The sequence below is a fragment of the Nakaseomyces glabratus genome, chromosome G, assembly GCF_010111755.1.
Source record: "Nakaseomyces glabratus chromosome G, complete sequence".
Classification (NCBI taxonomy): domain Eukaryota; kingdom Fungi; phylum Ascomycota; class Saccharomycetes; order Saccharomycetales; family Saccharomycetaceae; genus Nakaseomyces; species Nakaseomyces glabratus.
In genome coordinates, this window is record NC_088957.1 from 421,266 (window position 1) to 434,895 (window position 13,630).

A 13,630-nucleotide genomic window follows, 5' to 3' on the forward strand; every position below is an offset into this window, starting at 1 on the left:
TGTTGGTTAAAAACAAATTAGTATCTGATAGTGCATAATATGAAATTACTTATCAGACAATCATGTAATGAAAAAAAAAATTCTGAATCGTATTTATATGTAACCGCTCTTCTTATATTATCCTGTTGAAGACAATATAAACAGGCTTGGAGATTTCTTATACTATCAAAAATAAATACCGGAGAAGTAAGGGATTCTATTTCAGGTAAAGTAACACTCTCAAGTGAATTGCTTTGGCTCAACACCATGTGTGAGTCAAATGTTGGACATACCAACAGCACAAAGCAAGGAACTTCAAAAATTGACAATTCCAACAGGAAATATTTTAAATAGAGAGAAGAGAAAGCTGAATAACAGGCCCACAAACAGTGCTTCTTACTGTAAATCTGAATTCGAACACTGAAACAAAGTTGATCACGTGATATATTGTATCACTCAAAACCACAAAAATACTTTGATAAGACATCAAAAATCATTAATCCGCGATAGTTTAATGGTCAGAATGGGCGCTTGTCGCGTGCCAGATCGGGGTTCAATTCCCCGTCGCGGAGATTTTTTTTTGGGGGTAATGTGTACTTGAAAGTAATTCATCTCTTTAAATATCAAGATTACTGATATATCTTTTAATATCAGCATACAGCATAATGCATTACTTGTATGATATATACAAAAGAGTTTTGAATGCTTTACAAACTGGTTCCCAATAGGGTTAAACTAGTCTTGCACACCAGTGATATTAGAACTTCTCACTTGTGCAACTTACGATACTATCAGCTTTGTGGTTAATATATTAGGACCAACAGTTAGCTTGTGTAGTTAATCTGTCTTATATGTAATGTCCTCCAACATCGTCCTGCCATTTATTTCATCTTGATCTTGAATTTTCGTTATCAACTTGGATCACTCCGAATCATCGGGCAAGAATGTGCAAAAGTCATCTCGGAGGGGACCTAAAGCTAATAAAACTTTCATAAATTGGAAAATATCCATAAAATGTCGATATAATAATATTGTTCATAGTACTTTTTTCTACATTTATAGGTTTAGTATAGTCGTCTAATACTGTTATCAATCGCAACAATCAGTCCATTATTAATTGCAATCCTATTTTTACTATTGGTGTCTGACATATGACACTTTAAGCATAGATATATCTTAGTTGAAGGAAGATGACTGATCAGATAAGTCACCTGGGGAAAACACTTAGCACTGCGGCATCGGTTCTTATAGGATCCCAAGATATTGAGAAAAACGTCGAGAACAATCTATTATCGAACTCTCCTAGGAACCCATATAGAAAGACCTTACAAGAGAGTTTAACCGCAGCTGATTTCATGAACCATGAGACTTTTGATAAGCTTAGAAAGACAAGAGCTATTGCATCTACTTTGTCTGAGGATAGCAAGGGATTGTACTCCCAAAGAAGTAGGGAAAAGTATTTTACCAATAAGGTTTCTGACAAAAAGACCACATTTAAAGTGTTGAGCCATTTAAGTGATGATTTGCTGAAGGATCTCCCAGAAACAGCTGAAAGTAAGAGTAACACCAGAGATCAAGGTGAAACGAAATTGTTGAAAGAGTCTGACTCTACCGATGCTAGTCAAGAGCGTATATTCTCACTATATCAAGGGTTTGAAGCATCCATACCGGTTATCAACCGGTCTGTAGAGAAAGAGCACTTACTTCTAGAGCAAAATAATCAGGAATCTGCAGCTCAAATACTGCCGCAAATGGGTAACAAACCTAGGATAAGGAGTGGCCCTTGGGAGGACTTACTTGAATCAAAAGAAGATACGTACATTTCCTTGGACTTTAACCCAGAAAGAATATCAAATATTAAATCCAAGAAAGAACTAGAAAGAATCAATGAATTAGCTAACAACAATTTGGTTATGCTGGATATCAGGAAAAAACTGTCCGCTGATGAAATTGATGAAATCAAGAAACAGATACAAGATCTGCAATTGAAACAAAACCTTCTAGTAAAAAAGATTGCTGCAATAGAAGAGAACGAGTTATTTTTGGAAGATATTATAAGATTGATTGGACACCGTTCCGCTGATTTCTCAAATGATACACAAATTGAGTTTGACCAGGCAAAGTCACTCTCAGGCCTAAATAATCCTGAGTCGATGATCGATGCCACAAGACCAACCGCATTGGAAAGAAAGAACTCAATAGATATTGTAGAAACATCTCTAAATGAAATTAGGACATCCTTTGATGGTAGCAAGCAATCCATAGAAGGAAAAGATAACCATAATGCATTAAATGGATTCTTTGAAGATGCCAGTAACAAAAAATCAAGAAAAGCTCAACCAACAGTTCAGAAATACTATAACTCTGGGAAAAAGTTATCCACTATACCTAAAGCTCATGATGATGCTATTACATGTTTAGATTTTGACCCCCATTTCAGTACTTTGTGCACTGCAGGGTACATGGATCATATAGTTAAGCTGTGGGATTATACGAAGAAACGTCAAATTGGGGCAATGGAAGGACATGTTGCAACGATTAGTTGTATGCAAGTGGACAAAAACTACAATATGGTTGCCACCGGTAGTAAAGATGCCACAGTAAAACTTTGGAACGCAAATGATGTCATAGGGAGATATGAAGAAGGAAATAACAGTGAAGCATTACATACCTTAGATGCACATTTAGATGAGGTATCATCACTTTATATCGATGGTGCCAATTTGATGACTGCTTCACAAGACAAAACCATTAGAAGATGGGATTTGTACTCTGGGAAATGCATTCAAGTCTTTGATGTTAATTTCCCAAGTTTATCTGCATATAAAAGCAGCTTCATGAAAAGCAATGAAGATAGCATGATTTTAAAAACCGTAAACACTCCAATTATTGGGAGTATTCAAAGCTTTGATGCTGCTTTAGCTACTGGTACTAAAGATGGTTTAATCCGGTTATGGGACATGCGTACTGGTGAAGTGGTCCGTGTTTTGGAGGGTCATATGGATGCTATCACATCACTAAAATTTGACGCAACCACCATTATCAGCGGCTCATTAGATGGAACTATACGCCTGTGGGACCTAAGATCAAATAATCTGACTGACATTATTAGCTATGAAAAGCCGATTTCATCCCTAGATTTTGATGCAAAGCATATCGTAGTGGCATCCAATGAACATAATACTCATATTTATGATAGAAATGACGGTAATAAGTGGGATCTACAGGATGAAGAACAAGATACAACATCCTTGTTCGTCAAATACAAGGAGAGATATACCATGGAAGGAAGATCAAACGGTGACATAGGAATTTGGATCGTATAAGGGAAAAATAAATGATAATGAATGGCTATAGTACTGCATGTAAATATCGAACTGAAAAGCAAATAATATAGGCATCATTATTGATGACACCACCGAAAGCATTCATTATCTCTCATTCTCTCCTATTTATTTATAAATTGAAACTCACCTATATATATATATATATATATATATATATATATTATTTATATTCCATAACAAGGCATTTCCAACAGCAATTTTTACCATAATACTCTGGAAGGAACATGTACACTCTAATGATTATCAATTCTGGAGCATTATGGCTCTTGTATACCAACATCACAAACAACGAAGTAAAAATTTGAGTTTGGCCTCGCAAACCTGAAAATTGCCCAAATGTGGCGACCAACGAGATGAGCATAGCATTTTGAGTGTAATGGTATTCGTTATTTGTGTAGTATTAGCGGCCAATTGATTGTTATGATCTAAAGAATCTTAGTAACAGAGTTGGTCAGGTGTGTATTGTTATCAATTCCAGACAGAAAACGAAGAAAAGTAGCGATGAATTTTGGTAACCAGACGCCAACGATTGTTGTATTGAAGGAAGGAACAGATGCTTCTCAAGGTAGAGGTCAGATCATCTCAAACATCAATGCTTGTATTGCAGTTCAAGAGGCACTAAAGCCAACATTGGGTCCACTTGGTTCCGATATCTTAATTGTCTCCTCAAATCAAAAGACCACAATTTCCAACGATGGTGCTACTATCCTGAAATTACTTGATGTTGTGCATCCTGCCGCTAAGACCTTAGTGGATATCTCTCGTGCCCAGGATGCTGAAGTCGGTGATGGTACCACAAGTGTTACTATTTTGGCTGGTGAGCTAATGAAAGAAGCCAAACCATTCTTAGAAGAAGGCATTTCAACTCATCTGATTATGAAGGGCTATAGAACAGCTGTAAAATTAGCCACCGATAAAATAAAAGAACTGGCAGTGGATATAGGATCTGATGGTGAAGTTAACAGGGAACTTCTGGAACGTTGTGCAAAGACCGCCATGACCTCTAAGCTAATTTACAAGAATGCTGATTTCTTTGTGAAGATGTGTGTTGATGCAGTTCTTTCTCTAGATAGAGACGAATTAAATGATAAACTAATTGGTATCAAGAAGATTGCTGGTGGTGCCATGGAAGACTCTATTTTTGTTGACGGTGTAGCTTTCAAAAAGACATTCTCCTACGCTGGTTTCGAACAACAACCAAAGAAATTTAACAACCCAAAAATTTTAAGTTTGAATGTAGAATTGGAACTGAAAGCTGAAAAAGACAACGCCGAAGTCCGTGTTGAACATGTGGAGGACTATCAATCTATAGTTGATGCCGAATGGCAGTTAATATTGGATAAACTAAAGCAAATCGAGGATACCGGAGCGAACATTGTGCTTTCAAAGCTTCCTATTGGTGATTTAGCCACTCAATATTTTGCTGACAGAAATATCTTTTGTGCAGGTAGAGTAGGTGCGGACGATATGAACCGTGTTATTCAAGCAGTAGGCGGTGCCATTCAATCAACGACAAATGATATACATGATGAACACCTGGGTACTTGTGAAGTATTTGAAGAAATTCAGATTGGTTCCGAACGTTACAACCTATTTAAAGGTTGTCCAAATGCTAAAACAAGCACTTTACTGTTAAGAGGTGGTGCAGAACAAGTAATTGCTGAAGTAGAAAGATCCTTACATGATGCCATAATGATTGTAAAGAGAGCTCTACAGAATAAAATGGTTGTTGCAGGTGGTGGTGCAATTGAAATGGAAATATCCAAATACCTAAGAGACTACTCAAAAACAATTGCCGGTAAACAACAATTAATTATACATGCATTTGCAAAGGCCTTGGAAGTTATTCCAAGACAACTATGTGAGAACGCTGGTTTTGACGCCGTTGAACTACTTAATAAACTAAGACTTGCTCACAGTAAGGGCGAGAAATGGTTTGGTATTGATTTTGAGAATGAAAATGTGGGTGATAATTTTGCCAAATTTGTATGGGAGCCAGCTTTGGTTAAGATAAATGCTCTAAGCAGTGCGACTGAAGCCACAAACTTAATTCTATCGGTCGATGAGACTATCAAAAACAAAGAAAGTCAGGGCGCAAATGCCGGTATGCCTGCTCCAGCTGGAAGGGGTCGTGGCATGCCTATGGGCATGTGAAGAGATTCATTCCATACTTAATAGTTCCTATATAATGCATAATTTATTTTGATACGCACTGTAATATAGATTCAAGTTTCTGCAGCTTCCAGCGTGCTTTACTAAGTCCTTAGATTTATTCTTATTTGAGAATCGATTCTCGAGTGATATCAAACATTCAATAGCGTCTAACTACGCGAAAGTAAAAAGTAAATCAGTCCTGTATTATATATACTGTATCTCTTTATTTATATCTCCTTAGTTCCTTCTCTAACTTCTTACATCTCTCATCCAATTCATATATGTGTCGCTTATATAAATCGGTAACCAATTCGAGCTCATTTATTCTCGTACGCAACCGTATTACTTCCTCTTCATTATGAAGTTGCACACTGACGGGTATCTTATGCTCATCATCTGCGTTTGATGGATCAATTATATCAACACTATTGCGTTGTTTCTGTGTATCGATCATACTGCCTCTTCTAATTGGCAAATTTTCAGATGATGGCACTTTACCTTTCATTAACAAGTGAGGATTAGGTGGTATATGAGAAAGGTGGGATGTATCTAACGGTTGTGGTTGTGACATTTTTTCCTTGATATTAGAGCCAGTACTGCGAGAATCTCTAATTGGAGCACCGCGCAATGCAGTTGGCAAACCGCCATAGCTTTGATTACTATTTACTACTTGTGGTATGGATGTCTTCCTTTTCTCTACCATCGATTGCTCTAATGATGCTATATTGCCATTCTTATCATCTTCAGATGACTTGGCATGCATAGATCCGATGTTACTATTACTTGCCGCAGTAGTACGAGAATCAGAGCCAAAATCCCCTAAGACAGCCGAAAGCCGGGGCAGGGGAGTGCCACTCGGGCTATGAGACTGAGGGCTTAGTGGAGTATTCTCACCACTTTTGATTTGGGCACTATCTTTAGATTGACTATTGTAGCTATCTATGCTTGACTCGGAGACAGCTCTTTCCGACTTTATTTTGGCTTTCTTATGCTTTCTTATTAGATCTGCTTCTGCGCTTTCACCTACATAAGGCCGACCATGTTCAGTGATAGAATGTCTTAGATCTGATGGTGGATGCCTTCTTTTATCTAACATATGACCTTTCTTCTCTTTATATGCTTCATAACTAGTTGGAATAAAATTTGTAAAACTGTGCTTGTATCGATCATGAACTAACTCTGCTGGTGCACCTGTAGGAGAAGTTTGAACATTCTTCCTATTGCGAGATTTAATGACATCTGTCTTTAAACTGATTGGTCTCGGTTTTCCATGCAATTTCAAAAACAAACCACAAGCATTGCACAAAACTGATCCTTGCTCATCGCGTCTCCACAGAGGCGTTGTTGAAGTCATACAGTTCTTACAGACTGGCGCGGAATTACCGAACTCTGAGACAATGCCAGCAGTGTCTCCTTGCGCTACAACCTTCTCTTTCTTGCTGTCAACTTTCTGCTCTACTTTCGATTGCACTACACTTGTGTCCTTGCTTGCTGTACTTGATTCTGTTGATATAGATTGTTTATGCTCAGAATCAACTACATCCCCCTTCTTGTAATCCTGTGCTTCACGCCGGGGACTTTTACCACTCATATCTTCACTGTGTTCTGCCATTTTACAATCAACCGGATTGATAAACTAAAAAAATCTGATCTAGATGCTTCTCACTCTAAAATCTGCTCTGTATTGGATCAATAATATACCTTGGGTATTTTACAAGACCTTTTTTATATCAGAATTAGCCGCCAAATCCTTTATCAGCACCCGATATACTAACTCAATACCTCTATCAGTTTGTTATCTCTTCGTTTATCTGAAATTTCAGATGCTTATCAGGTCTTTTTGGGAAATTTTCTTCTTTTATCACGAACAAACTTTTTTTTTTCAAGTTTTCTAGGTCCCAACGAATACAACTAGAGAGATTTGTTAGCTTCTGTCTCACTCTCGGTTTGACACAAATCTCCTTTCTATGGTGCGTAACTACTCTTCTTTGTAGACAATGTACTTTACACCAGTAAACAGGTGCCGATAAAGTGCTAAGCAAGCTACAAGTATCGATGAAGAATCACAATGCCAGCTTCACAACACGTTCGAATAGTTTTTACTGGACCAAGAAGTTTTTGGTATTCTTGCCATCAAGCATAATATATACTAGTAGTCATTATCATTTTACGTATTTGCTTTTCGGAATTGATATTTTACAATAATCTACTCAGAGTTTGAGACTAGAAGTGCCACTCTCTAAGTCACTTAGACTCTCGTTCCTAACTTCCATTTAATGTTATCCATTTCCGTTAAAGTTGCAACGCCTTCCGTTTGCAGTCACTTTTTGTGGTCTTGCCGTCTTTTTCACCACTAGATAACATCTGAAGATACCTATGATGGAAATGACCGCAAAAATACCATAAGAGAAGTCATCTCTATGTGGATTGATGGAATTCCTGTGGGATACTAGTCATTAGAACTTTGTATGAACTGGAATTCGGAGAGGTGTGAGTGGATGGTGATTCAAGAGCTGTTGTAGATACGGTTAGAACCATACTTTATACCCAATTTAAGTAATCAAGCATTTTTAGCAATCACTTAATGTACAAACGCAATTAAGCTTTTCAAAGGATAGTATATAGTGTTGGCCTACATAGTTTATTAGGTTGAAGGGATTCCATCGTTGCTTACTTAAATGCTGTGTATTATAATATACAATTTAATCTAATTGTTCTCGGAGGTAATAAATTTAAATTTATGTAAAAACAAAATGCAAATATTATGAGGAGAGCTAGTCAAGGTATCTGTCGAAAGGTTCACCCAACACATTCTCCATAACTCTCACTAAACCACCTCTTACTTCAGATTCAACCTCTTCATTGTCATCTTCAAGTAATTCGGCAATAATTGGTACCATTTGTGGTAGAAGGACTAACCAGCTTTCTCCAACCTTCGAATAGATCAGCTTGACTGTCCTGACAGCCCACAGCTTCTCATTTGATGAACAAGTAGCCTTCATGTGCTCTACTAATAGCTTGTTCATCATTTGATTGTGCTCATCGACAGAACTATTTTTGGCTGCTAGAGAACCAATAGCTTTAACCAAATACTTACCAATGGTTGGCTCAATATTGCTCAATTGGTTCACCAGACTTGGGCAGATCAGTTCGAATCTAGAAGTTGATTGCCAATATTCATCACGGTCGTACTTTAGCGATGAAGTCAAGGAATTTAGTAGCAAACGACGCAAGTTAACATCGGAAATATCACCGGAAATAAATCTTTTCAATAATTCATTTACAGGTTCAATCAAATAAGTAAAATATGATGTGATGATACCCTTCAAGTTCTCTTGTAATCTATTGAAGAACTTGAAGAATGCTGTTAGTCTTTCCTTTTCAGTAATGGATTCAGAAGAAACACCTTCACCATCAAATGCCCACTTAATCAGTATTACAAATAAAGGCCTGAAAACTTTATCGTTCAACTTCAAAACATAGGTATTAGCAACCGCATAAACAGATGATTCGATTCTACTAATTGTGTTAGTATCAAATTCAGATTGTGATCTAAATTCAAACAAGCAGATTAACAACTTGAAGAACAATGGTGACTGGGATGTAGCAGATTTCTTTTCAATCTTCTCAACAGTACCTTCAAGCAAACTCAAAAATAGGGAAATAGCGGTTGAGTCCCCAGATTCTTTGACTTCTGAATTCCAGACTTTTAGTAAAGTACCCAAGACATTCTTCAAATCTAGTTTCTCAGTGACTAATTGAATGACCGATAACCTTGTTGTGACTTCCACACCACTAGAGAAGAAAATTAATTTCATTAGAGAAATCAAGTCGGAAGTCAAGAAGCTAGGAATGGATTTCACAAGCGCAGTGAATAACAGTAAAATTGAAAGTTGCAATTGAGGTGCCAATTCTTCTTTACTGGCTCTAGTCTCGTTAAATAATTTGATACAAATAGGGACAACTTTTGGATAAAATGAAATGAATTTAACACCCATTACACTGACACAGTTGGTGATGACAGCGATCGATGAGATTTGTAACTCTCTAGGTCCAGTCGAAATAAGACCAGATGCTAAGTTCAAGACCTCAACTAATAAATTATTATCAAAGAAGCTGCCGTATTTGTTAATGAGAGATGACTGCAAATTTAATAACACCTGAGCAACATTGTTTTCTTCTTGAGGTATCTTCTCGTTCAGTGTATGTACCACAGATTGAGTTAATTCATGATCATCAACTGTTTCATTTTCGAACTTGTCAAAGATATTTGACGCAATATGATATCTGATCTCCTTATCAATAGAAGATTCCAAAAGGGGCACAGTGGTTGTTAGGAATACATTAATAGGTAATACGTCCAAAATTGCATGCAGCAAGCCATATAAGGATTGTTTTATTTCCTCCAAAATGTCTCCAATGAAGTGAACTGAGTTTTGCTTCTCAGAGTTTTCATTCGTCTCGAATACAAATATGTCAGGGTAGTCCGCAATCAAAGATAAGATCATCTTTAATACAGAACTGTATGATTCATCAAGGGCCTTTCTTGTAGCATTGCTTACAGTTGGATCCAGAATAATACTGTATAGTCTAATTTTGAAGTTTCTGCTACTATCATAATAATCATCGTTAGTATCAACAATAACTTTTGTCAAAAAGTCATAACTATTGTTGGTCAAGTCACAGAATTCACTCTGTGTTAAATTCAAAATCTTACTTGAGAATAAAGCTTGTGTTTCCAAGGTAACCTTTTTCTCTGGGTTTTTATTTGCCAAAAGTAGTTTTTCGTATAGTTCCAAAAATTTTCTGAATCCTGTAATCTGTTCTTGGACTTCAAACTTGGATAGAAGTAGTTTTGTAAATTCCACCAATGACCTACTTTCACTGATTTTAAAACTCTTAACTGCATTCGAATATTGTTGAGAAATCAAAAGTAATAACGGACCTAAAGAGTTATCAGAACCCAGCGCTTGAACAAGAGTAGTGAATAACCGCAACCTTCTATGCTTTGGGATATGTTGCAGAGCTGTTGCAAAACTCATTACTAAAAACTCTATTTCTTCAGTAATATTTTCCGAGTTGGCAGCCAGGAAAGCAGGAACAACGGTCAAAATCGTTTTTTCCACAACCTGTGTTGTAAACTCATCATCCTGTCTCACACTATGAGCACCCATGAAAGTAAAGATAGGCATTACGGAATGTAAAACTATCTCAGAGCTCAACGTAGCTAACTCCCCAATAACTAAGAGTAACTTATTTTGAACTTGTGGAGAAGAAGATGTTCTAATTGCTGAAACAATGATATCAGCTCTAACATTCTGTAATTGTGTCAATCCTTGATCTTTTAGTGACCTTATGGTATTTAGCATAGCCGATGCTAATAGTTCCTCTGCATAAAGAACTGGTAAACCACCATCTTGATCCAAAGTTTCAAAATCAGCTAACGTAAAAAATAAAGAAGACAATAATTCTTCAGAACCCTTCACCTTCTGTTTGTCCAAAGTTTCTAACATGATTGTAAGTTTTTTCAGGTGATCTTCAGCAATTTGCGAGACTTCAGCCGATTGCAGAGCTGCCTTATTGGTAGAAGAGCGTCTCCTTCTCCTTTTTGGAAATGAAGTCACATCAGACTCAGAATTTATAGAGTTTTCTTTGAAGATACAAACAAACGTATCTGGATCTATTTGCAGAGACTGTAATGTTCCTAATGCGTCGTAAATTTGGTCTTCCTTCGTAACGGATTGCAATATTTCCTGAACAATTCTCAACTGATTGCTCGTCTTAAATGTTGCAAATACTTCAACTAGTCTATCCACTAGAATTTGAATCAAGTCTTCATAATCTGACTGTAAGACATTTATAATGAAATCCAACATGAAATGATGCTTTTCTTTATTAGAGATCAAATTAACCATTGCCGTTTCAAATTGGATCGGATCTGTTTTATTCAGAGCACATCTAAGTAGCAGTTCCTCCCTTCTTTCCAAATAACTCGAGATACTTTCTTCAAATAAGCCAGAATATGATGCTGTGTTTGGGACATATTTACCAAGAAAGTTTAGGATCATATATTGGGGATACGGTAGAGGAATGTCTAATACCTGCTGTGCCCAAAATAACAAAAACACCTTCTCAGCTTGCTTTGGAATGAAAACACCAGATATATCAACGTTCTCCACAACATAATTTTCAATAAAGTTTTTAGTCCACATCTCACTATCCGATGGACTAGGTACCTTGATGTCCTTACCCTCGCCATAAAGTTGGTTACTCATAAAATAGTGCTTAGTAAATGGTCTGTTCCCAATTTGACCTAAAATCTTCTTGACACTAATCTTCAAATTCTTGGAAGACCCAGATTGTGCGACTAATAAGAAAGGTATTAAAGTAAATAAGTTCAACTCCTTATCAATGCTTTGAATATATTTTGAGATGTTATTCATAGCTAGTAAACGTAAAGCAATCGGAGCGGAAGGTGACACAATGACTCTCAATAGGAACGTTAGTCTAGCTTCAAGTGTAGTCATGAATGAAGATAGAAATAGACCAGCTTGATAACCCGTACCAATTGCTTCGATGAACAGACCAAGTATTTTATTAAACTTCTCGTCATCCTCAGATATCATGGACTTATTACTAGTTACTATAAATTCTGAATTCTCCTCTAAAAATTGCTTGAAAGGCTTTGTTTCTTCCTTTTTGTCTGAGGAGGTATTTTTATGAGAATTTAGGGTCTTGAGCAGTTCTAACTCGTTATCATCATTAGTTTTTGAAAACAAAGAAGTTGTTAAACGAATCTCAAACATTTCACCAGTCAAGTTTAATGATGAAAGACAGTTTATAACTAAACTTTCATTTTCTTTGACCAAGAACTCAAACAAGTCAATAAGTTTTGACTTGTCTTCTAAAACCTCAGATAAATGAATTAGATCTATAACAATGCTTCTGAATTCATACTTTTCAAGGGATAATTTTTGAACTAATGGGACAACCATATCAAGTTTAGAGTGGTCGAATCTGATCATCGCCCTGATATAAGACGTCATAAACTTATCGCATTTAATGCTTGGCTCTTCAGTGAGCAGATCTAAAACTCTAACCCAAGTATAATGCTTATCAAATATCTTATAAATATTAGCTGGAAGATGTTCAATTGCTTGTTGACCCTTCAATGTCTGAGAGATCTTTATAACAGCCCAAAATGCCGATTGTTCAGCTTTTTTATCCTTCAGGTTGGCTAATATAGTTTCAATAGCAGCTACTACTATATCCTTTTTCAAAGGTAAAGCAGCTGTAAATACAATAAGGATTGTATGTGCTGCAATTTGACAATCGGTCGAACCAGAAGCCAATAATTTTGCGGCTATTTCAAGGATTATAGGGACTAAAAATTCAAGCTTTTCATCGTTGCTAGAATTGAAGGCAATCAAGTTTATAAAGCAGCATGTAACGAACAATAATTGGTTGGTATAAGTACTCTTATGTTTGATGCATTTTGATAAATAATTAGAGTATAGTTTCAAGAAATCCGTGTCATTGAACATTTTAATTATTGTAATATTTGTAGGATTGCTATCGTTCTTAACAAAATTTGATAGTGGTTGAAATAGGGCCGGTAATTTCACAATATTAAGAATCCTCTTAAAAATTGGACTCTGATAATAGTTTAATGTAGACAACAACAGAATTTCAGTATTGTGAACGTGAATCTGGAAACGACGAACAAGCCATTCAGTTGCATGTAGTGCAGGTGCCAAGTGCCACTTTGAAGATACCATTAACAAATATGCATTAATAGCATTATCTAAATTCTTGTTTTCTTCTTTACTTTGAACATTTCTGTCTATGGTTATGGAAGTTTCGGAAAACAAAGTCTTCGAGAATACTTGAAATCTTGGTTCGATATCACAGAGCTCTTGTAAGGCACCTAGAGCATTTTCAAAAATAGTTTCATAATCCTGAGTTGCAGCGGTTTTTGGATTGTAGATCAAGGAGGCAGAATGTAACTTCTGTCTCTTTTTTCTATCAAATGCAACAGATGCATTGGATGCTGCAACTTGAGCTAACTGATCACTCAGGGAGGACATATTTTCCACTACCAATGCTTATGTTTCCTGTAAAACAAACACTTGATTTGCAGAAATTAAATT

General features: G+C 36.4%; 4 protein-coding genes and 1 non-coding gene across 5 annotated transcripts; 3 read left to right on the forward strand and 2 right to left on the reverse strand.

Moving 5' to 3' along the window:
* Positions 1 to 479: 479 nt before the first annotated feature.
* On the forward strand, positions 480 to 551 carry tD(GUC)4. Its single transcript has one exon. It is a non-coding gene; the product is annotated as a tRNA-Asp (tRNA).
* A 618-nt stretch (positions 552 to 1,169) lies between these two features.
* MDV1 (Mdv1p) lies at positions 1,170 to 3,305 on the forward strand (the record flags this gene model as incomplete). Its single annotated transcript, XM_446548.1, has 1 exon — positions 1,170 to 3,305. One exon carries the CDS (start codon positions 1,170 to 1,172, stop codon positions 3,303 to 3,305), a length of 2,136 nt encoding a protein of 711 aa, XP_446548.1.
* A 522-nt stretch (positions 3,306 to 3,827) lies between these two features.
* Positions 3,828 to 5,480, forward strand: CCT7 (chaperonin-containing T-complex subunit CCT7; the record flags this gene model as incomplete). Its single annotated transcript, XM_446549.1, has 1 exon — positions 3,828 to 5,480. The coding sequence occupies one exon, from the start codon at positions 3,828 to 3,830 to the stop codon at positions 5,478 to 5,480; it is 1,653 nt and encodes a 550-aa protein (XP_446549.1).
* A 223-nt stretch (positions 5,481 to 5,703) lies between these two features.
* Positions 5,704 to 7,092, reverse strand: GZF3 (Gzf3p; the record flags this gene model as incomplete). Its single annotated transcript, XM_446550.1, has 1 exon — positions 5,704 to 7,092. One exon carries the CDS (start codon positions 7,090 to 7,092, stop codon positions 5,704 to 5,706), a length of 1,389 nt encoding a protein of 462 aa, XP_446550.1.
* A 1,162-nt stretch (positions 7,093 to 8,254) lies between these two features.
* On the reverse strand, positions 8,255 to 13,567 carry UTP10 (snoRNA-binding rRNA-processing protein UTP10; the record flags this gene model as incomplete). The annotated part of the gene is made up of 1 exon (XM_446551.1): positions 8,255 to 13,567. The coding sequence occupies one exon, from the start codon at positions 13,565 to 13,567 to the stop codon at positions 8,255 to 8,257; it is 5,313 nt and encodes a 1,770-aa protein (XP_446551.1).
* Positions 13,568 to 13,630: the final 63 nt, after the last annotated feature.